Below are 23807 nucleotides of genomic sequence, written 5' to 3'. Positions count from 1 at the left end.
TTGCCCCAGCACTCGGGAGGCAGAGGCAAGCGGATCGCTGTGAGTTCGAGGCCAGCCTGGTCTACAAAGCGAGTCCAGGACAGCCAAGGCTACACAGAGAAACCCTGTCTCGAAAAACAACAACAACAAAACAACAAAACAACAAAAACAAAACAACAACAACAAAAAAGAGCCATTGCCCACGATGTTAGCTACGCTGCTTTTTAGTAAAAACAAGAATTGAAGATGTTTTCTGTTTCAAAAGATCCGAGAGGAACATGCACGCTTAGACTTTATGCTCAGAGGAATTTCTCTGCCGCAGGTTAGGCCATCTCTGTCTCCAGCTCCTTGTGGCTCCAGAAGAGGAGGGCAGAGCACACAAGACCTTGAGTTCAGAATAACGGAGTTTTTCAATAGGCTCCACCACGGCCGAAGCCCAGAACTGGGATGTACAAGGCGTTCACACGTCAGAGTCCCGCATCCTCTGCCGCTCCTCCCCCCTCCCCGCAGCATCAGCTTTCAGCCTTCGCTAAAGACAGGGTGAGCCAGGGAAGCCTGAGCCTCACGGGACACAGCAGCTCCCGCAGAGCACAGAGCGGGCGGGCGGCATAGCTAGGCGGGGAGGGCAGAGATACCCGTTTCTCTCCGGAAGTTTCTGCTCTGAGGATTAATTCCTGAGTAGCAGCAGTCTCGGAATCCCCAGGAAATCAATCGGTAACTTCCTGTCTCTTATTAAAAATGGATTCCAGATAGCAAAAGGAGAAGGAAGTCTGGGCTTCTGTGTGTAAACAGACAGCTGTTTGTTAAAAGCAATTTTGGGCAGACTCACAGCTACAAAAAGTCTTTTATTTTATTTTATTTTGGTTTTTCGAGACAGGATTTCTCTGTGTAATAGCCCTGGCTGACTTGGACTTGCTTTATAGACCAAGCTGTCCTCGAACTCACAGAGATCCCTGCCTCTGCCTCCTGAGTGCATCAACATGCCCAGCTCAAAAAGCCTTTTAAAGAGACAGTCCATTATGGATCAAAACAAAACAAAACAAAAAAAATAGCTGCGTTATTCTTTACCCACCCCACATCAGGCTGCTTTCTTGCAAGCATGTATTTGCAATTAACTCAGGCTGCAGGAAGAAACATTGCTCTCAGCAGGACGGGTTGGGCAGCATGCTTGGTGAGGGCTGGCTGTGTGTGTGTCACAAAGGGTGGAGCCAGGCCCTATGGAACCAGAGCTTGAGGAGGTTAAATTGGGTCATGAGGTTCAGCGTTGACTAGAGCATCTCACCCCAGCTCCTGCAAAAGATTTGGCAACTAACAGGTGGTACTTCCCACCACATGCGCTGATTCTGAAATTCCTAAAAGCTAAAAGCACTTACTATAGGGTACTTTACACAGCCCCTATCAATAGCCTTTACTGTGGTACCTGGGGGCTACCGTTTCTTCCCCGAGTTCGAGTCCTGGCAGATAGAAAACGCTGACAGTGTCCAAGGGAAGCAAGGTTAGAAAGAGGTAGACATCTTAGCAGCCCTGCAGTATTAGTTGGTTTTCTGTCAACTTGACACAAGCTAGGGTCTCCTGGGAGGAAGGGACCTGAGTTGAGCAAGTTCTTGTGGGGAGGGGAGGAGGGGCGTTTTCTTGAGTAATGATTGACGTGAGAGGGCCCAGCCCACTGTGGGCGGTGCTAAACCCTAAGGCAGGCAGTCTTGGCAAGTGTGATAAAGGGAGCTGGCTGTTAGGAAGAAAAAGAAGCGGCTCTCCTTGATGGTCTTCATTTCCTACCCTGGGCTCCTGCCCTGATCACCTGAAATTAACCATTTCCCTTCAAGTGCTTTTGCACACGGCCTTTATCATTTCAAAAGAAAGCAAACTAGGACACCAGCCGGTAAAGTCTTAACCACTTGTGAGAGTGGTGGAAAGGTATTTTTCAGAAAAAAATAAAAACAGAGTTTATCTCCTCTGTAAGTGTGATTACCCCCAAGACAGGTTGGAAAGAACATTGTGTGCATCTATACCTGAGCCCCTGAAAGCACTGGAGCTGTGACAGACAGCTTCAAATGCCACATTCCTGGGCTGGCAGAACAGCTCAGAGACTTACCTAGAAAGCACGAGAGCTGAGGTTCAATCCCCAGCACCATAAATGAATAAGGAAAGTAAATTAAGATTAAAATTAAAACTTAAAAAACTAAAAAAAGCCAGACGCTGGGAGGCTGGACAGCTATTTGGTATCTTCTCATTGTTTTGAGTTCCAGTACAGCAGAGCTCTCACACTGGATTTCCTAAATGCTGACAGGAAACCAACTGAGAGACTGGCTGAGGGGACAGGGCTGGAGGCAGCTCAGAGAGCCCCAACACAAAAGTGGCTCTGGTTACTCTCTCAGGGGACCAAAGCCATATGGTCTGGTGCTGTAAGAACTGGCTCCCTCAGCTTCCTCCCAGGCCCCTTGCTGCTTGATACACATCCGGGTTCTCCAGTCAGTGGTGACACCAGGAGAGACACGAGGAGAAATTTCTTTCAGACCTTCATGCGGTGTACATACCTCGTCTCCGTGCATATTCGCCACGTATTTGAATTCTGGGATCCCGACTCTGTGTTCCTTTGGAGACTGCCCCACCACGAGGACCCACAGGTTTCTACCTTCACAAGGAAGAAGGAGAGAAAAATAAGTTATCTCATAAAATGACATATGAACTCTGAGAGAATGAGAAGCACACTTCTCTCTCCTGGCAGCTTTACAATATCATGGTGACTTACGTTCATGTGACACAGTTCTACGCTTCAGATGCTCAGTATTTACTGTCAGCGTGGAAGGAAACTCAACTCAGTAGAAATGTCAGTTAATCTAGAGTGTAGTTTAAAGGATCAGCATATGAGGTTACATCGAGGCTCTTTTCTCTTCTTTTCTTTTTGTCTTTACTTTACTTTTATTAGTACTAAAATCAGTATACAAAGTGGTAGATTTCCCTGTGACATGCATCTTTTGTTCTCTTTTTAAAAAAAATTTTATTAATTTATTCATAGTACATCTCAATTGTTAGGAGCTTATTTTCAAAATGGTTATACACGTGTTCTGGGATCCTAGAGCCTCGTGGAACAATCTTGCTAAAACACACAATTATACGGCGGAATCACAGTTGACGGCTGACTGGAAGGGTGCCAGCCTTATAAGGAAAGAAAGTAAAAAACAGAAAAAGTAGCAAAACTTGTAATTCAGGAGGAGGGAGGGTTTTTTTTTTCTTTTTTCTTTTTTCTAAAATAAGAAATCCCAGGTCTTGTATTCACGTCTTGTTGATGTGGCATGTGTTGTGTTGTTGTGTTGTGTGTTGTTCTGTGTTGTTTTGTTTTGCCTTGAGGTTCACTGAGCAACAGCTCCTCTTGTCCTCTCCTTGGCAATTTTTTTTAAAAAGCCTTCTTTATTTTTATGTGTATGAGTGTTTACATGCATGCATGTATGCATGTATAGCTCTTGTGTGCCTGTATGTGTATGTTTGCTTGCATGTATATATGTATACCTTTTGTGTACCTGTTTCTGTGTTTGCTTGCATGTATGTATGCTTACCCCTATGTGCCTATATGTGAATGAGTGTTTGCTTGCATGCATGTATGTGCATGTATACCTCTTGTGTGTCTTATGCCTGAGGAAGTCAGGAAGGTTTTGGGTCCCTTGGAACTGGAGTTACAGATGGTTGTGAGCTGCTATGTGGTACTGGGAATTGAGCCCTGGTCCTCTGGAAGAATAGCCAGTGTTCTTAACCACTGAACCATCTCTCTAGCCCTTTCTCTTTGGTGTTTTGAGCCCAGGCTGGCCTCAAACTAACAAGTCTTCTACCAAGGTCTCCCAAGTGCCAGGATGACAGGCATGCATGCCACGCCTGGCTTCGATTGTGCCTTTGACACTATTTGAGTTCTGTTAAGCAGGCCGGAATCCACAGCCCAACCTAACAATGCCAAGGGAAGCTTGCAAGTCCCCTTGCAGCCATAAAATCAGGCAAGCAAGGGCAGAAACAAGATTACCAAGGCTGTGCGTGTGACCGACATTACAGCCGGAGCTCCATTTTATGTAATCTTAATGCTTTCTTGCCATGAACCGCTGAGATAGGCTGCCAATCAAGCTTACAAAGGAGACAATCTTATGCAATCAGCTGTGATCACCCAGCCAGCTAGAGGCTACAGTTTGATTCCCAGAATGAAGCGATGAATCCTGGCCCATCCGACTTCAAATCTAGCACTTCTCCTACCAACAAGAAGTACTGTCTTTCAAGGGGCTCAATTTCCAGGCTGGTAATAAAGTTAAGAAGTCAATGCAGGCATGGTGATGCATGTCTGTAATCCCAGCACCCAAGAGACTGAGGTAGGAGGGTAGTTATGAGCTCAAGACCAGACTGAGTTACATAAGCAAGTACCAGGCAAGCAAAACACTGCCTTCACTCCCTCCCCCACCAATAAACCCAAATTAAGAAGTCCCTTTTGATTTTAAAATAGTCTCTTTTTAAAAAAAATTTATTATTATGTATACAGTGTTCTGCCTGCACATACACCCACAGGCCAGAAGAGGGCATCAGATCACATTATAGATGGCTGTGAGCCACCATGTGGTTTCTGGGAATTGAACTCAGGACATCTGGAGGAGCAGTCAGTACCCTTAACCCCTGAGTTGTCTCTCCAGCCCTAGTCTAGCTCTTTTAATATAGTCTCAGAGATTGATATATATATCTCCATATATGCTACATAATGTATATATATGTGTGTATGTATACACACATATGTGTATACACACACACACACACAATTCACATATCTGTGATAACTCTCTATGTGGAATTTAAGAGCCTAGGAAAGAAGTTTAACAGCAACAATGGGCTAATGCTGAGCAGGGGTCTACAGATTTTCAGATCTAGCCCTTCAGTCAGAGACACCCAGGGGCTGAGGCATGCTCATTGCCCTGAGGGACCAAGGGGAAAGGAAGCACACACTGGACTCACCGTTCTCAGGATGTACTCCCAATCAATTGGAATAGTGCCTTAGGAAGTTGGTCATGACAAGGCAACGCTTTAAACTCAGTTACTGCAAGAATTCTTAGAAAATACCCAGAACATGGTTTATCTGATTAATCCTCCCTGACCTATGAAGAGTTCTCATTCGTCCATTCATCTATCAGCTTGCTGAAGGCCACTATATCCAGTCATCCACCCTAATGCAGGCTGTACAAATAAGTTATGCTCTACATCAGCTCTTAAAAACAGGGTACCGGGAATTAAGCCCAACATCCTAAACCTGTGCTCTCCCACTGGGTAATATATGTAGTCCCTAAATTTTTGATCTAGTGAATTAAAGCAAATATGCAAACATAATCGCACCATTGTGGCATATATATTAATAGAGATGTGTGAAGGGTACTGTGGCGTGTGTAAAATGAGAGAAGAAATGGTGACTGTTCTCCCGGCAGGAAGCTGTAACACACTACAGATCGGGCGCCACACACGATGTTTCAGACTAGGGTTCTAGAACACGACGCTGGGTTTGCAGTGTGGAGAGCAACTTACTCCGGCTCATCGTTTCCCAGCATGAAATCAGCCAGAGTCCCTCCATTCCCCTCTGAGACCAGCTCTCTGGTTATCTGGAGTGTCAACCCTCCAAAGTTAAAGCATTTTTATGGGAAACCAAGTTGTTTTTTTTTTTTTTTTAATGAGCTGCTAACCATGGTTCTTTGAGTTTGTTCTGGGAGATACCTTCGCCACCGCCAAAAAAAAAAAACTATTAATGCTTTTAAAGGCAGATAAACGCAGATCTGTGTTGTATATAGTCTTGTTCCTCATGGTCAGGGGGAAAATTCAGTGTCATCCCCACAACATATGTGTCAGACATTGCTCCTAACTGCAAGTCTCCAGTTGCTGGCTTGTTACATGCACGAGAGTGAATGACAAGAAAACTCCACTTGAATTGGACACCCGATAGTATTTAGTTTAAGGGAGGGAGGAAGTCACACCAATCAAACCTAAGTGAAAAAATACTTCGGTGGGAAACTCAATCGCACTCTCAGCATGGGTGACCTCCAAGTGAACTGCAAGATAAGAAACTGACCCTGAGCCACTTCAATGGCACCGGGTCTGAATAAAAACCAACCAGTCACCTCAAGAGTGCAAAGTCCTCTTAGAACGAGGACACTCTAAAGGGGCTTTGGCCACCCTCTCTACCAACTCCAGGCCCTCTAGCTTGGACTCAAGTAAGCAAACGGAAGACCAAACACTTGTTTTTAACCACATAGCTGCCAAGGTTAAGTACTAATTTAAGCAAGACTTTTCTTTTCCCTGTAAAGTAGGAAATATTTTATTTCCCAAAGTTCTAGCTTATAAGCGGTGTGCTCAAGAGATCCGAGGCTAGGCCAGCAAGGTTCATCGAGTAAAAGTGATTGCTGGTTAACCCTGACCTAAATTCGATCCCCGGGGCCCCATGGTGGAAGGGAGGATGAGCTGTTCCTCTTTGCTGCTGAGCAAATGGAACCTGGAACCAAGGTATTTCTTGGTTTTTATTTTCTGTGTTTCCCAGGCTCTGCTCCACTTGTTGTTTGTTGTGTCCCCGGTTTCCTTTCAGTTTGGGCCCACAGGTGAGCTCACTGGGTCTTTGTTCTCAGTGGAACGTGGATGTCTGTGCAGGGTCTGGTTGATCCTATTTCCGCTTGTGTTGTTCTCGGCATAACAGTGCAACCACTCAATTGCCTCTTTTCAAAGACTGTGAATTACACACACACACACACACACACACACACACACACACACACACACACAGAGAATTCTATGAAGTCTCTTTCAAAAAATTAGCTCACAGAGATTGCACCTCAGAGTTTACAGACATGTGTACATATACGGGCACGGGCCAGGCACACAAATACACACACACACACACACACACACACACACACATACTGACACATTGACTAAACTACAGATATGAGACCAAGTTGGAAGCAGCTGCCTTGACAAAGTTAGTGAAGCTGTGGGGGGCGGGGGGTGGGGCGAGATGGGGGGCGCGCAACTCATAAATCCCAACATGAACTTTGAAATAAAATCGGATACATGTTCATCGTGCGAACAATCACCCTGCACACAGCTTCATGTTCACCTTTTATTCACGCAGCAGAAGTCTGTCGATGTCTCTCTTGAGCCTGGCATCTGGCCAGCTGAAACAAATGGCGCGTCACTAACTGACTGTACCGCTCAGCAGCACGCTCAACTCTACTTCGGACACCACCTCCATCATTCAATAAACTGATTCAGGCGTCCTCTCCCTGTCAGCGGCCAGAGGTGAACGGCAAAGACGGTGCGCTACTCACCTGACCCAGAAAACCCTACAAAATCACGCAAACCGAGAGGTTCAAATCTTCGTGTTCACTTTAAGAACAACTGCAAACTGCCCAGGCCATCAGGGGTAAGTGTCTGAAAGATGTCACTTTAAAGAAGCAGTGTGTGCCATTCCAGTGGTATAATGGTGAAGTCAGGAGGTGCGCCCAGGCCAAACAGTGGGGCTGGTCTCAGGGCCAGTGACCAAAAAAGAGGGTGGAATTTTTGCTGCACTCGCTGAAAAATGCAGAGAGTAGTGCTCAACTTAAGGGTTTAGATATAGGTTCTCTGGTCATTGAACTTGTCCACGTGAACAAGGCACCTAAGATGCACAGACGAACTCCCCGTGGCCGGATTAACCCACACATGAGCTCCCCCTGCCACATTGAGATAATCCTCACTGAAAAGGAGCAGACTGTTCCAAAGCCAGAGGAGGAGGAGGCACAGAAGAAAAAGACATTCCAGAAGAAACTGAAGAAACAAAAACTGATGGCATGGGATTAAATTCAGCATAAAATAAATGCAGATAAAAGTAAAAAAAAAAAAAAAAAAAAATTCAAAGGGTACATGATGCTTCCATGTCACTGTGACCTGGGGGAGTAGGTCCGGAGACTGGATCACACGTGCCACTTACTTTATCTGCTGTGGCCCCTGTGCCACCAAGAGAGAGCCCACATCCTTCGGCAGCACATGGGGGCTCCCAAGGTTCTGCCCCTTCCTGCCTTGAGTATCCTACTCAGTGCCACACAACAGGCTCTAGCTGGTCTTTGTTATGTGCTGCCCACCGAAGGGCCAACACTCGTGGACAGTGTGACCGCAGTGGCCAGCTTCTGCTCACTCGGAGAAAAAACAAACAAACTCCTTTTCCATCTAACCTCCTATTCCCCCCCTTCTCCCATGCCTTTTCCCTTTCCCTTCTTTCTGCCTTTTTAATCTTTTGAGACAGGCTTTCTCTGTATAGCCCTGGCTGGCCTAGAACTTGCTACGTAGACCAAGCTGATGTTGACTTTGCAGCAATTGTTCTGCCTTACCCTGAGTGCTGAGCTTAGTGGCTCGTGCCACCCTGGCCTCTAGCATCTCCCTCACTCTTCTCCTACAGAGCCACACCTTTCCCCAGCCTGGGCGGGATGCTCACTACGAACTCTCCACAGTGTACATGTAGACAAGGAGCCGTGGTTCTCTGAGCTTGCAGAATTTAGTACCGTCTTGGTGCAGAATTACACCAATAGCAGAGGATGGATAAATATTTGCTGAATAAACAGACACGCAGCTCCATCAACCAACAAGTCAGGGGAGGTCCATTAGGGCTGAGGTCACTCCTGGCCCAGGAATTTAGATGAAAGTTTTTGGCCCACCAACAAGGTGCCTTCTGAGGTTGGCCCTGGAAAGAAGTCAGTTTTCTAGATCAATTCTAGATCAATTCCAGAGTAGATGGCGCTCCTTGGAGTATTTCCACAAAAGAGTGTGCTGCGCTCCAGAGCAAACATCTGGCTTCAGGTTAGACTCTGCCAACACATCCTGAAGGAAGGATGGTGTTTTGTCTGCTCACAAGTCTGTCCCCATGGGTGGAATGTTTTCGTATCAGACCAAAGAAACATCGATGCTAATTTATATTTCTTACTGAGCAGGTTATAGGGCAGTTTGGGAGAGTTTTAGTTCCTAAATGAAAGGCCTTTTCATTTTTAATTGAAAAAGGGAAAATGTCTGGGGATGAATCAGGCCAGAGTACGTTTTCTTTTCTTGTCTGGCTTCACCATGGTTACGACTCCTTGAGAACACAGGAGTGTGTGCCATCAATGAGAAACCATCAGCAGAACATGGTCCTCTGCTGCCTTCTTGCTACCCCCCACTCCCTATGCCTCCCGCGCTATTTGCTCTCCTTCTGTGCACAGCAAACTGAAAATTATACACGGGGTGCTTGGTGAGGTTTCTCCCTTCCTAGTTAGTGTGTCTATTGGTCTTATTTAGGCAGCCATATTGTTGAGATCTCACGGGTGTTGTTTCCCTGACATTTCTAGGAGACGCATTCTCACAGCGGCCCCCTCTTCCACAGCGTGAGTAGCACTGTAGATGTATTGGTTGGGGCCAGCACCACGTGGTCACTTGCTCTCTGCATTTTGATTGGTTGTAGTTTTTTCAAATGGTCTCTGACTGTTGCAAAGAAGAGTTTCTTTGATGATATATAGCTTCCTTGGTTCAAGACCTGGCTACTTGATTGCCTGTGTTTATAGGTGGACACAGCTGCAATTTACGATTAGGTTAATTTTGGGCCACTTAATCTTCCCCTGAAAAAGTGTGTATTTGGTGTCTGCTTAACCTTATTGCTATTTATTTCTATTAGAAGAACTAATCTCATAGTCACTTACTTGCTAGTCACCCTGGAACCTAGAAGAAAGACTACTCTGCAGTCCCCTCTCCCCAAGTTCGGGCCAGAAAGTCTTTCCGCTCTGATGCCAAGCGAGGCAGAGTCCTGAATGATGGATGCTGCTCTCCCAGTACCAGCAGGGGGTCTCAAGTTACCAAAATGAGATTCCTTCGATGGCTTCACAAAGGTGGATTTATTTACGCATGTTACTTTTCTGGGTTTTGTTTGCAGTGCTGCGGGGGAGGGACCAGGGTCTCCTGCATGTTAGGCAAGCATCCTGTCACTGGCCTACCTTTCCATTCTTAGCGGTCTGTTTCTGAGACACGATCTCATCGTGCAGCCCAGGCTGGCCTGGGTCTTGGAAGCCTCATGCCCATCCCCTGCAATGCTGAGCTTACGGGCATCAACTGTCATGCCTAGCACCGTTCTGACAGTTTGATCTCCAGATGGGATGCTTGGTTGGCAAAGACATCAAACCTGCGTTTGAGTGGCAGGCTACCTGCTCCAAACAGCAGCTTTGATCTCTCAGATACTGTGCAGTTATGCACTGAAGGAAGCACACTGGCTCTAAAACTGAACTGCCAGCCTTCAGAACCTGCTCTGTCACTTGCACGAGACAAGACGTGTCATCTCCTTGATCACTTTTCTCATCCCTGTGGTGGGATTAAAAGAGCCGATACCTCACAGGGTTGTGCTATTTCACTTCATCCTCCTTAAAGTGATGCCAGTGAGCTGAGAGGTGGCTCGGTGGTATAGCATACTCAAGGCTGTGAGTTCGAGCCCTGGCACCGCAAAGCAAAGGCATGAGGCAAAACTATAGTGAGCTTGTGTTTGTTAAAGGACAGATCTCAGGCCCTCATGGATACTGCCTCATCAGAGCAATTAAAGCAACATATCAAATATAAACGTGATGGAGATGTGTGCACCAGGAAATCTGTCATTCAGTTTGAAGAGACCAACAGTCCCTGAAGTGCACAAAAAGGAAAATGGGGTGTGACTTCAGAAAATAGAAGGGGCTATTTTCTAACAGCATGGTCTCTTGAAGGCCTTAACAAAATACATGTCGCAAAAGCTCACACCACCAGGCACCAATTGAATTTACAGTTTAAACTCATTCTTAATTCCCAGGGCCTGATGTAGAGGGCAGTGCCCCAGCCTGGGAGTGGCATACACACACACACACACACACACACACACACTACTGCGAGGGCAGGGCTGGAACATAAGTCACGTTTGCTGGATGTACTGGACCATTAGCCACAAACATCTCATGCAATGCTTTCTCACCTGGCCTGCTTCTGAAGTGATTGAGGTCGCCATGCAGATGTACCTATCTCAGTGCTAATGAGGTAGAAGCCATGTTAAGCATCTCTAGTCTGGCTCCTGCAGAGAGACTACAAGGCATCATTGAATAGGGTAAGCTGAGGGCTTGTAGACAGGAGTTGGCTCATTAGGAATCAATCAATGACAGAGAGTTGGGTCCATGTGAATTGGTCAGTGTGAACACAGGGCCAAGGGGTTGTCCCAGATTGTGAGGCTGGAGAGGAGGCTCATGGGATAAGAGCCCTGGCTGTTCTTCCAGAGGACTTCCATTCTCAGGACCCACATGGCTACTCATTACTGCCTGTAACTCCAATTCCAGGGGATCCAACAGCCTCACCTGGCCTCCAGAGGCACCAGGCATGTGCATAGCGCACAGATACATATAGGCAAATTTTCCATTAAATTTTTTTAAAATTTAGAGAGAAAAAAGTTACAAAAAACACCGTTGGAGCCCCCAGGAAACCTTAATAATGCGGTACAATGTTTGCTATTCCTGAACTAATATGTTCTTAGCTTAAAGATGATATATTGTGACTAGGTGAAAGTGGTAATTGGGAGACACATGCTGAAGTACTTAGGGGGCGTGGCACACCATCTACTACTTCTAATGCCTCAGCAAAATCAACAGAACTCAGCCTCCGGAGGCAGGGGCAGGCAGATATCTGAGTCTGATGCCAGCCTGGTCTATAGAGCAAGTTCTAGGACAGTGAGGGCTACACAGAGAAACACCATCTCAGACAAGAACAACAACCCCCCCCGCCAGACAACATAATTTCCTAAGAGGCAAAGTAAATGTGACAAAAATACTAACACCAGGCGGATCTGTGTGACGTTGGGTATTTCTGCCATCTTTTTTTTTTTTTTTTTTTTTTTTTTTTCCCCCAAAGAGTTGAAACATCTCAAAACCAAAAGCTTTAGGAATCAAGATGGTGAAAAGAAAAGCTACAGGCTGGGAGGAAGTAAATGCATAAGCCACATCTGATTATCCGAGACATAGAAAGAACTCTAAAAAACTTGACATGAAAAAAGCGACATACTCCAAAGACATGGTGGTACGTACCTACACATCCCAGACTGTGGGGTCAGGGCAAGAGGATCAGGAGCTCAAGGACACTTCTCAGCTACCCAGTCAACTTTAAAGTCTGGACACCATGAGGCCACATCTCAAAAGAAACCCACTTGGCTAACAAGTGGATCAAAGATTTCACAGACACCTCACCAGAGAAATTACACAAGTGGTAACTAAGTGTATGAAGAGATGTTCCATGTGCTACGTCAGTGGAGAAGAGCAGAAGAAAACGAGGTCCCATTACCGCTATGGCCTCAGTATGAAATGTACTCCCAAGACTCACCTGCTACAGGCTCCATCTTCAGCTGCTGGGGCTACTTTGGGAGATACAGGGAACCATAGAGGGGAGGCCTAGCTGTAGGACACAGGACACTGGGGCTGTGTCCTCTGCGCTATATCTTGCCATAATATTTTGCCTCAGGATGACTGAAGCAAGTTACTACAGATTGAAACCTCTCTGAAACTGTGAGTTAAGACAAATATTTTCTCTGTTTAGTGTGATAAGCCTTCTTGGTGTGGTGATTGGAGGTAATGCAAGGCAAGCTAAAGTATATGAATGCAGGGTTATTGGAAGCAGCTGTCATACAGGAGGAGGGGAGAGATGGGAGACAGAGAGAGACAGAGACAGAGACAGGAGGAGAAGGAGGAGGAGAAGAAGAAGAAGAAGAAAAAGAAAAAGACGACGACGATGACAGGGGAACCAAACTGTCTGGATTATATAGTGAAGGGGGAGGAGATGCTCCTGCTTCTGGGCTGGAAAGCTTAGGGTAGAAGGTGAGGTATGCCACCTATGCCCTGCCACAGGTAGTGACCAAGGAATTCTGAGAGAAACTGGGAGGCCAGGTCCACTTTGGTATGTTAAATATGCACCTCAGTCACTTGTCCCGGGCCTGAAACCCAATAAAATGTTCTCTCATGTGTTTTCCATGTTAAAGAAAAGTTTGAATAATACAACTATGCATCTATTAGGATTGCCAAGATCTGGGACACTGACAACTCAAATGTTGGCGAGGCTATGGTACAACAGGCAGATATTATTGCCAGTGAGCATGCAGAACAATGTGGCGACTCTGCAAGGAGTTTCTTACCATATGGTGCAGCAATTACACTCCTTGGTATTTACCCAAATGAAATAAAAGCTATATCCATTAAAAAAAAAAAAAAAAACAACATAGACACAGGCCTGGTGAATTGGCTTAGCAGGTAAAGGTGCGTGCTGCCAAGCCTGATGACCTGAGTTCAGTCCCCAGAACCCTTGTAGATAAAAAGGACTGACTCCTATAAGCTGTCTGCTGACTACTCTCTCTCTCTCTCTCTCAAAATAAATAAATGTACAAAAAGCACATAGACACAAATGTGGTAGTTTTCTTGATAAATTGGAAGCACTCAAGACAAACGTCAGTAGATGAATGGATAAATTGTTGCACAGCCAGGCAATAGACTATGAGTGTTAAAAAAGAATGAATTATCAAGCCATGGAAAGACATAGGAGAAATTTAATGAATGTAGTTAAGTGAAAGAAGCCAACTGGAAAAGATGACCTACTATGTGATTCCAAGACTATCCTAGAAAAGGAAAAATTATGGAAGCAGTAAAAAGATCAGAGGTTGCCGTGTGTTGTTTTTAAAAACAAAATCTCTATCGTTCGATTTTACCAATGAAGACCAGAAGCTGGGGTGAAAACCTGTTGGCTCAGAGAGGTAGAGAAAGCACCCAGCTGACTTCCCAGTAGGAAAAGGCTACTTCTCCTCCTCCATGGTTTTGAGGTCTTAAAAATCCTTCACACTGAATGTCCCTGCATTCTACTTCTTGTGCGTCTCTCCATCTGTCCTCCGGACTCCTCCCACTATGTTTCTTTCCCCAAGTTCACTTCCTGTCAATCTGGTTGCTTGCTCTGCCACCAAAAATTAATTTTATTTAATCCTGTTTACAGAAAGCTCTTAGATTAAAGGTGTGTGCTAGGGCTGAGCCACACCAAACTAGAAACAGGTGTTTGCAGTTCACAATCTCGGGGTTCACAATGGGATCAAATATCCTGCAACAGTCATGTGTTAGGGAGGGAAGAGGGGTGAAAAAGTGACCCATAGGGTTTTAGGGCAGCAACAATGTTCTCTGTGGCGGTAAATCTGCAGATCTCACAGCATTTAGAATGATGTTTAGTGGGACCCCGGACTTGGCGGTTTACTCCTCGTCTGTGGACACGCTGTAAAGGGGGGACGGTATCCTGGAGAGGGATGCTGACAGGGGGGAGGCTGCAGGAGGAGGAGAGAAAGGCTTTATGAGAGATCGCTGTACTTTCCTCTCAGGTCGGCTGTGAACTTAACACTGCTGCAAAAATTTTAAGCTGTTGGGGACCAAAGTTTTAAGAGCAATAGAAGAAACCATGTCTGGACCACTGGCTTCTTAAGAAAGTGGGTCAAGAGATGTCAGGGCTGTTCAAAACCCTAGGGAGACAGAATGCCTACCCTGAAGTGAGGAATTCACAAGCTGCTTCTCTTGGTCAAAACAAAACAAAACAAAATTATACTAACAATACTGGAAAACAGTTAAAGAAACATTACTGCTATCCACCAGAAACATGGCTTTATCAACACACACACACACACACACACTCTCTCTCTCTGCCTCCCTCCCCCCTCTTCTTTTTTCTTCTCTCTTTCTCTCTGGCCCTCCACATATTTTTGGAAAGAAAATCATAGACACCAATAAGAATGTTAACTAAAGGATGGAATTAATTTTTTAAATTATAAACAGAAACGGAACAAAAGTATTTTAAAATTATGTGATTTATATGATCACTTTAATATGGTGATCATTCAGCCATTAATTTACCAGAGGCCAAGTGATTAATATGAGAACTGAGAGGCCCTGTGCAGTGGTGGTACAAGTCTGTAATCCCAGCCACTTGGGAGACTTAAGTGGGAAGATCATCTGACCCCAGGAGTTTGAGATTAGCCTGGGCAACATGGCAAGATCAAAAACGTAAAGTGCAGTAGAAAACCAACAACAAAAACAAAAATATGGAATCAGTAATTTTATAGGTGCCGGCAACTTTATCATTACTTCCTACATCTTCCTCCACATTTGGCTCTGGGTGAGAGGGACACATAAGTGGCTCTCCTTGGTAGCTGGTGCTTTCACTCTCATGTGTGACAGGGCTTCCTGTTACCACCCTAGACAGGAGTGATGTTCATGTTTCTTAGGACAAGAAACTTGAGGCTCTGGAGACAAAGCACGAGCCTCACCACTCCCTACCCCACAGAAGCAAAGACTGATGAGTTGGTGATGTCAGAGTGATCATTGAGTCACAGCTTTCTGGAGAGTTAGGAGTTTATTTTCTTTGGTGTCTGTAAGAGCTTGGGAATATTCACTCACAGCTGAAAGCCAACACCATCTGTAAAGCCAGCCTAAGCGAACTAGACCAAACCCAAATTTACTTTGGTTATGACGGATCTCCAAGCTGAAGGCTGTTAACCTCAGTGACACTCGCGTCTACCTACAATTGCAACTTTTCCTCAGTATGCCTAATGGAGCAGTGCTGCACGCTAAGGCCTTGAACTATTGGCCAGAACACCCAAGTCAACACGAGCCACCTCCACTGACATTTTAAAGTCAGGAAATCTGCCAGGCCCAGCTTGGTAGCTTCATCATATACGAGCTGTAGCTCAGACCAGCTTCCGCCTTTCCCTGTGTTGAGAGAGCTGTAGCTCAGACCAGCTTCCGCCTTTCCCTGTGTTGAGAGAGCTGTAGCTCAGACCAGCTTCCGCCTTTCCCTGTGTTGAGAGAGCTGTATCTCAGACCAGCTTCCGCCTTTCCCTGTGTTGAGAGAGCTGTATCTCAGACCAGCTTCCGCCTTTGAGAAATGCCATCTCAGCAGGAAGGTGATACAGGCGGTTTCTAGTCAGCCAGCAGAGCTTTCCCACCCACTCGGGCGATATCTTATCTTCATCTTGGCTTGTACTCATTTAATTAACAATTCACACCCGCCAGTTTCACAAAGGACAGGACACAGCTCGGTCATGCCGCACACAGCTCACTGGCAAGCTATTCTTGAGAAAGAGTGGGCCACAAGCCACACTATCCAGGGGCTCTCGACTCAATGCACAGGGTCAGGGATCTGGCATGACAAAGAAACCTTAGTAGAAAGTCCCCAAAATCTTAAGGAACCATTCCAGAGGCACCCCTAACCATATTAGATTTTTTTTGTTTTTTAATTTTCATAGTGGGCTAAGGGAGTCCTGGTTTATGTCAACACACCAGCATTATCAGAACCTGTATTATTTTGAGACAAGCAAGGTCTCGCTCTACAGCCATGGACTCACAGTGTAGACCAGGCTGGTCTTGAATTCATGATTCTTCTGACTCTGCCTCCTGAGATCACAGGTGCATGCCGCCATGCCTGGCTCACAGTCACAGCTTTGTACTGTCCCTTGAAGTACTTGGTGGCCAGTCTTTGTCCTCTCGCGGTGCCTCTTGCCTCAGTGAAGTGGAAGAAATCTGTGGGCCTGGATCACAATTAGGCTGCCATCATCTTTGTCTCAACCAAAAGGGGGTCTGAAAGGGTGAGGCGGAGTCTTGGGGTGGAGGGGCAGAGCGGAGGATCTGTTAGGGTTCTCTCATTGCTCTCCGAGTCAGCAATGGCTGGGCAACAGAGTTAGTATGTAAGGCAATGCCTGGAGAGAGACACGTCCCACCATCACACAGAAAGAGACCAGCTCTTAAAAACCAGGCAAATGGTATTGTTCAAGCCACCATCCATCAAACATGCTCCTAAGTGGGCATGAAAAGGCATGAAGAGGCCCAGAGGGAAGGCTGGAAAACAGTTTAACCACAGCGTTTGCATTTACGTGGCATGTGAGAGAGATGCAAAATGGAGGAAGGATAACGTGATAGCCATCTACGGATGATTCCCTCCAATGGAGACACAATCTGGTAGAGTAGTCAGGGCTCGCATTTATCTTCCTCCATTTAAACGATGGGAAGGCCTTAAAACATCTCTCATGGGTTGGCATGAAGAGGATGCCGAGAAGTCTGCTTGTAAGGCATTTTTATCTTCATTGTTGTGCAATTTCCCTTCGAATCATGAGTGAGAGCATAAGTGAACAGACATCCTGTACTGTGAGTTTGGCCTTGCTTGGGTAGTTCTTTCCTAACCCAGCCCTGTGCACGGCCAGGGCAAGCAGATCTGTGGTAGCTTCAGCCAGCAGCAGGCCTGTGGGGGTTATTTTATTAAGTTGGTGGTGACAGGGGAATACATTGAGGGTATTTGAGGGGAGATGGAATGATCATATTTCATGTCTAAGAATAAAGTTTAAAAACTGAAAATTCAAAAAAAATGGAGAAATGAAAATTTTAATCTACTGAGAAGTATAACACGTAAGATCTGAAATTTTACATTTTCAGATCTTATTTATTTATTGTATTTAGTATTTAATGTATACAGGCACTAGTTTTAAGAAAATAAATATAACTTACACATTAAGAAAAAAAAATTGGGGGCTAGAGAGATGGCTCAGTGGTTATGAGCACTGTCTGCTCTTCCAAAGGACCTGGGTTCAATTCCCAGCAACCACATGGCAGCTCACAACTGTCTGTAGGAGCTCCAAAACCCTCACACAAACAGACATGCAAGCAAACCACCAATGCATATAAAATAAAAGTAAATAAATTAAAAAAAAAAATTTTTTTAAAGAAAAAAAAAAAAAGAATGTTTTTAAAAAAGAAAAAAGTGAAGGCTCTAAAGCTCTTAGAGGAGGGACTGGCACACACAGCAGTGAGCCAACGTGTCGGGTAGGTCGGCTGGTGTCTCTAGACTCAGTGTCACAGACACTAAGGGTCACAAGGGTCCAGTGCTAAAGGAAGAAAGGGACTGTGGGTTGGGCAGGGGAGCCTGGAGAGTCCCACTCAGCCGCCTTTAAAGAATTATCCATTCATCCTGCCCATTTGTTATCCACACTTGTGCTGCACAGCATTGTCGTTCTAGAATCTAAAGGAAATGTTGACATGTTTAAACACTTTCAGAGCTCACCACCTTTTCAAGGCCAAATGAATAGAAGCAGACAACAGTTAATCTGGGGCTGTGATTTTTTTTTTTTTTTTTTTTTTAAGTAGGATATTATCTCAAGCTTTTTCTTTTCTTTTTTTTTTTTTGGCGTAGATGATGGATTGAAAGCTCTATTACAACACAGACTAATTCCTTCTGACTTGTCATCTGGCTCCTGTAAAGCTGTGACATTTCTTTGTTTCATGTATTTCCTGAGGCACCTTCGTTCCTGGGACACAAAGTAAGCTATGGGTGGTGTTCTGGTGTCTTGTCCTTACCTGGACCCATTACAACCTCAACTCACTCCTTAGGCCACAGCCTTGCTCCTCATCCCTAGACACCATCCCTTGCATTTCTTTGCAAAGTTCTTGTGGTTCTTTCTGCCTATGAAAGTCACAGAAACTTGAGAATTTCAACATTCATAAATATATACCACGGATGTGGAGTCTGGTGACAGATCAGTCTAAGATTCCTGATGAACCGGGCGTGGTGGCGCACACCTTTAAAACCCAGCTCTCGGGAGGCAGAGGCAAGCAGATCGATGTGAGTTCAAGGCCAGCCTGGTCTACAAAGTAAGTCTAGGACAGCCAAGGCTACACAGAGAAACCCTGTCTCAAACAACAACAACAACAACACAGAGAGGAAGGAGAGAGAGAGAGAGAGAGAGAGAGAGAGAGAGAGAGAGAGAGAGAGAGAGAGAGAGGAGAGAGAGATTGATTCCTGGTGAACTTAGGAAGGAAAATGAAACTATGGAAATAACAGACATTGTTTGTGACCTCAGCATGAAGGTGACTTCTTAAGATGACACTTACAGAGAAAGCCTGATGAATCGCAGCACCTGGTTGCAGGAGAATTGATCCTAGAGATTGTCAACTGTAGAAACCTGTCTTGTTTGGTGTGGTTGAGCACTCGCACACACCTTTAATCCAAGAGCTTTCTGAACATAGGATTTAATGATGTTAACCCTGGGTCAAGAGACAGAGCAAGAAACCAGCTGACGGGGGGTGGTGGTGGTGGTGTGTGGAATTAAAGAGTAGAAGGGACTTTGAGTTGAGGGGTATTTAAGGTGTAAGAAGGAGGGGCTCTTTAGCACCTGGCTTTTAGCTCTTGAGCTCCTCAGCTCTTCAGCTTCTTGGCCTTTGGCTTGTTGGACTTTGAGCTAGTAAGCCTTAGGCTGGCTTTCTTTCTTTCTTTCTTTCTTTTCTTTCTTTCTTTCTTTCTTTCTTTCTTTCTTTCTTTCTTTTTTCCCTCCTGGGCTGTCAGCTGAGCTAGTGAGCCTTGGGCTTATTTTTTTAATTAAAAAATTTTTTTTTCCTTTTCCTCCTGGGCTGTCAGCTAAGCTAGTGAGCCTTTTGGGGTGTTTTGAATCAGGATGTAGGCTGAGTAGGAAGGTCAGCTGGGTGCTTTCTCTGCCTCTCTGAGCTAGCAGGTTTTTTTCCACCCCCGCATCTGGCTCCTGAGTCTTTTTTGGTAAAAAAGAACATTTGGGATTCTCATTTAAAACAACAAGACCTTGTACAAATTAGAAAACTTACACAGGGCAAAATAATACTGAAAAGAAAATCCAGTAGGCAAGCCACGGAGTAGATGAAAATATCTGCTGCATTTGTAGCAGAATATATAGGAAGGCCCCTAAGTTAGTAGACAAACGGGGGCGGGGGGGGGGGAAGACACGAGAAAGTGTACAGGGTAAACAGAAGGTTAGGTCTCCCAGGGCAGCAACGGCACATGCTCACTGGTGCCCGGGCATTTCCCTCTTGTGGGATAATGAGATCACTCACTTATTCTTAATTTCAGTCATAAAAAATGGCATTTGAAGTGATGGGGTTGTTATTCCTAAGATGGGAAAAGGTTCACACGTGGGTCAGGATGTGGTAATCAGGGCTCAGGCAGCGTACCTTCATATGAAGGGTAACGGTCAGGATGTACCATGCGAGTGCACAAACGCACGTGTGGAGTGTTTGTGCAGTGCCCATCCTGGGACATTTATTAAGCATCCGTGCTTGCTCAAAGGTCCCTATCACAGCATCTATCCGAAATATTTAAAAGCTGTAAACAATCTGAATGTTCACCGTTGTGGAATAATTAAATAGGTCATGATAAAAATCATAGCACAGAGTAATTACAAAGCAGTTTAAGATGGTGAGGTTGGTATCTGCCAACCGACACCAGGTGAGAAAGGCACGCAGCACAGTGGTTCTTGCGTAGGTGATGCCTATAGGCCAGAACTGTAGACGAACATAACGCGTTCTCACCTGAGCCCTCACAATGTATTCTGGACATTGTGCCAGATCTAAATGAGATCTGCCCAACCCTTTTAATAAAAGTTTTATACTATTCCATTGGTGGGATTTTCCATAAACTTACCGATTTCCTGTTTTCACTAAAAAAATCTTTATTAAGATACATTCCACATATTACACAGTTTACTGACTTAAAGTTCCCAATTCAGTGATATATAGTGTATTACATTATTAATTTAAAAAATCATTGCAAGAAATTAGATATGACTAGTCTCTGAATACATGTGTCACATGACCCATTTGGAAAAAGTGATTTTTATTATTATTAAATGTTTTCAGTTGGGAGGCAGAGGTAGGTGGAGCACTTCGTGTTCCAGGCTAGGATGGTCTACAGAGCTATAAACTGAGACTATTCTATCAAAACCAAAAATATAAAGTAAAAAAAAAAAAGTTGGAGGTAGAGAGATTTTGTAACCTTAAAATTTCCCTTTTTTCTTTTGTTTAAAACTATATTAAATTATTCTATTATCCAGCTACTTAATATATAAACTACATTGTTATACATAAAATAAAGTAGTGTGTGTGTGTGTGTGTGTGTGTGTGTGTGTGTGTGTAAAAATGTTTTTAAAAAGACATCCATAGTACATCCAAGCCACACACTCTTTACTGGTGAGGATTAGATGGCATCCCCCAGCCTTCCTCATATGCCCTGTGTAAAACAAGGGCTAGATCGAATCTAAAGTTCACACAAGTAACTATTTAGAAGAATTTATAATAAACAGAAACAGACTTTCCTATAAGAAAATTTGAAAACAGATATGATGCCTCACTTCTCAGATTACTTTCTTATATGTTCCTTCCAAAATAGGTCCTGAAAATGATTACCGACAAAAAACAAAAAACGAAATTTGTCCTGTTACCCGTTATAGGTGTACAAGCTGGTGGTTTTAACCAGACGGCTGCATTTCTACTTTTTGCTGTTGTAATCCAGGCAGCAAATCTCCATCCCTCTTTGCAGTCTGCGCAAAGGCTTCCTTAGGGTGGAGAGCCAAGGAAGACGCTCCGTGGGGAAGAGGAAAGGTGGACAAGAAAAACGGCTCTCTTCTTCCCTAAGGAAACTATGTTATTCCTGAATGTGACATTGAGCCTTTGAGTGAGATAGTTTCCAAAGCAAGTATAAAACTGTGTCGGCACTAAAACCCGTAATGTTGATTTTCCTGTGTTTTATCCCACTGTGCGTAGCCACACAGCCAGTGAAAGAGAAGGATAGTTTGCCACCCGAAAGTGTACATGTGTACGATGGCATTTGGACTCATTTTTATTTCGTGTGTAGGAGCGCTTGTCTGAATGTATATGTGTACTGCATGCTTGCCTGGTGCTCAGGGAGGCCAGAAGAGGGACCAGGATTTCCTGGAACTGGAGTTACAGATTATTATGAGCTGCCATGTAGGTCTTGGGTCTCTGCAAGAGCAGCAAGTGCTCTTAACTACTGAGCCACCTCTCCAACCTCCCTCGGTTTTTATTTCTTTGTTTTCAACAGTTGGGCACCCCAGCCAAAGACAAGTTTTGGTATTAGATCTAGTTTCCTTTTTTTTTTTTTTTTTTTTTTTGGTTATTTGAGATAGAGTTTCCTCTGTGTAGCCCTGGCTGTCCTGGACTCCCTTTGTAGACCAGTCTGGCCTCAAACTCACAGCTATCCCCCTGCCTCTGCCTCTCTGAGTGCTGGGATTAAAGGCGTGCGCTGCCACACCTGGCTTAGCTCTAGATTCCTTTTTTTGTTTTGTTTTGTTTTTTGGTCGTTTTTTGAGACAGGTTTTCTTTGTGTAGCCTTGGCTGTCCCTAACTTTGTAGACCAGGCTGGCCTCGAACTCACATCGATCCACCTGTCTCTGCCTCCAGAGTGCTGGGATTAAAGGCGTGCGCCACCACACCTGGCTAGATCTAGTTTCCTAATCCGGATATCATAGCTTCACTCTGTGCCCTCAGGTCCCTCTCATACAGGAGAGGTGCTTGGTCAGGATGTTGTAACACGTGTGGCCCAGGTCCCAGTGTGTGCTGGCATCTGTGAGAAGGAACTAGGTCATCCTAAATCGGCAGCTATAGTGAGAGCCAAGCTCTGCAGATGTGACGCTCCAGGCCCCAAACTGCTAGGAGCTCACTTGGGGCCCAGGGCAGTTCCCTAATGCCATAGGTCAGTCCGTGAAGCTGTACAGTGGCATTTGCATCTAAGGCTGCCGTGCAGGTTCAATGAGATGAAGCAGGCCACATGTCCTTGGTGAATCCTGAGGGTCTTAAACAAGCTCTAGTCAGTGTGCCATGCTCCAGAGCTGCCAAGGAGCCGGCTCATGGAGCCGTGTTTCTGTGCTGGCTGCATTCTATGCACTTGGCGTTGACGTGTTTAGCCCTGCCAGCCCTTTATGAAGCCAGAACCATTATATCCACTTTGTAAAAGGGGCAACAGACACAGAGAGGGTAAGACAGCCAGGGCAAAATCAGTCACCCAGCTGCAGAGCCAGGATTTGAACGCAGCCAATTTATAAGGTCTGTTTTCTTAACCAGTACTAACCACCTTACTGTGGACACATATCTGTGTTTGGAGTAAACACACGACTAGGTGGTTCTCCTTGTGGATAGTCCCCCAGTTCCAATAACTGATATGAAGACCTTTTTCTAAGTTTTCAAAACTCAAACTCAGACTCGGTGGTACAGGGCTTGCCTAACACACACACACACACACACACACACAAAACAAAACAACAAAACAAAACTGACCGATGCCCAGTTACACAGGCAAGTAGTATCAAGACCACTTTGCCAGCTGTGTTCATACTCCTGCCTCTTCAGGAACCTTTCTTTCAAGGAGACTTGTCCCCTGTTTGCAAACACCACACGCTGGCCCAAATTTTGACCTCAAGAGACTCCCTGTTTTAGTTTTCCACGACCCGGAACTCCAAGCATCACTATGCCCAGTCCCTAGAAACCCATTCCCACCCCCCAACCCCCCCAAAACTACCAATTGATTCTTATTAGGTTGATGCAGAAATAAGAAGGATAAGAAAAGCCATTATAAGATGCTCACTGGTCATTTACAACCTCTGAGACCACACTGTGACCTATGAGCCTAATGTAATTTGGACCCGAAGGATTGGCAAGTTGCCGAGCTGCGACATCTGCTCCACTGGCTTTACTGTTTCCCTAGTCGCCACTTCTCATGGAACAGTTTCTCACTAAGATCACATGCACTTTTATAGTAGCTTGTAATGTGTCCTTAGAGGGAGCGGTCTGCGCGGCTGACTGAGCAAGCCTCAGTGTTTTGTCAGCAAGAGGTTATTTTGCGTTCTTTCCTTAACTTATTCCTGTCTCCACCTGTAGTACCCGGGGAAGCGCTTTCTCCCTTCCGCTAGCACCACCCTGACAGCTCTGAGAGCATAGCTATGTGTGAAAACCAGGGGC

The 23807-nt window shown here is 45.1% G+C and overlaps 1 protein-coding gene and 1 pseudogene across 1 annotated transcript in view; one reads left to right on the top strand and one right to left on the bottom strand.

Moving 5' to 3' along the window:
- Cpm (carboxypeptidase M) overlaps positions 1-23807 on the bottom strand; it is a 55728-nt gene that overhangs the window by 20123 nt on the left and 11798 nt on the right. The window contains exon 3 of the mRNA XM_051170850.1: positions 2514-2611. Within this exon, the coding sequence (XP_051026807.1) occupies positions 2514-2611 (98 nt within the window). The remainder of the gene's footprint in view (positions 1-2513; positions 2612-23807) is intronic.
- Positions 7048-7815, top strand: LOC127210461 (60S ribosomal protein L17-like; annotated as a pseudogene).

The sequence above is a fragment of the Acomys russatus genome, chromosome 28 (assembly GCF_903995435.1).
Source record: "Acomys russatus chromosome 28, mAcoRus1.1, whole genome shotgun sequence".
In the NCBI taxonomy this organism is placed as follows: domain Eukaryota; kingdom Metazoa; phylum Chordata; class Mammalia; order Rodentia; family Muridae; genus Acomys; species Acomys russatus.
This window is presented reverse-complemented; position numbering and strand designations above follow the sequence as displayed.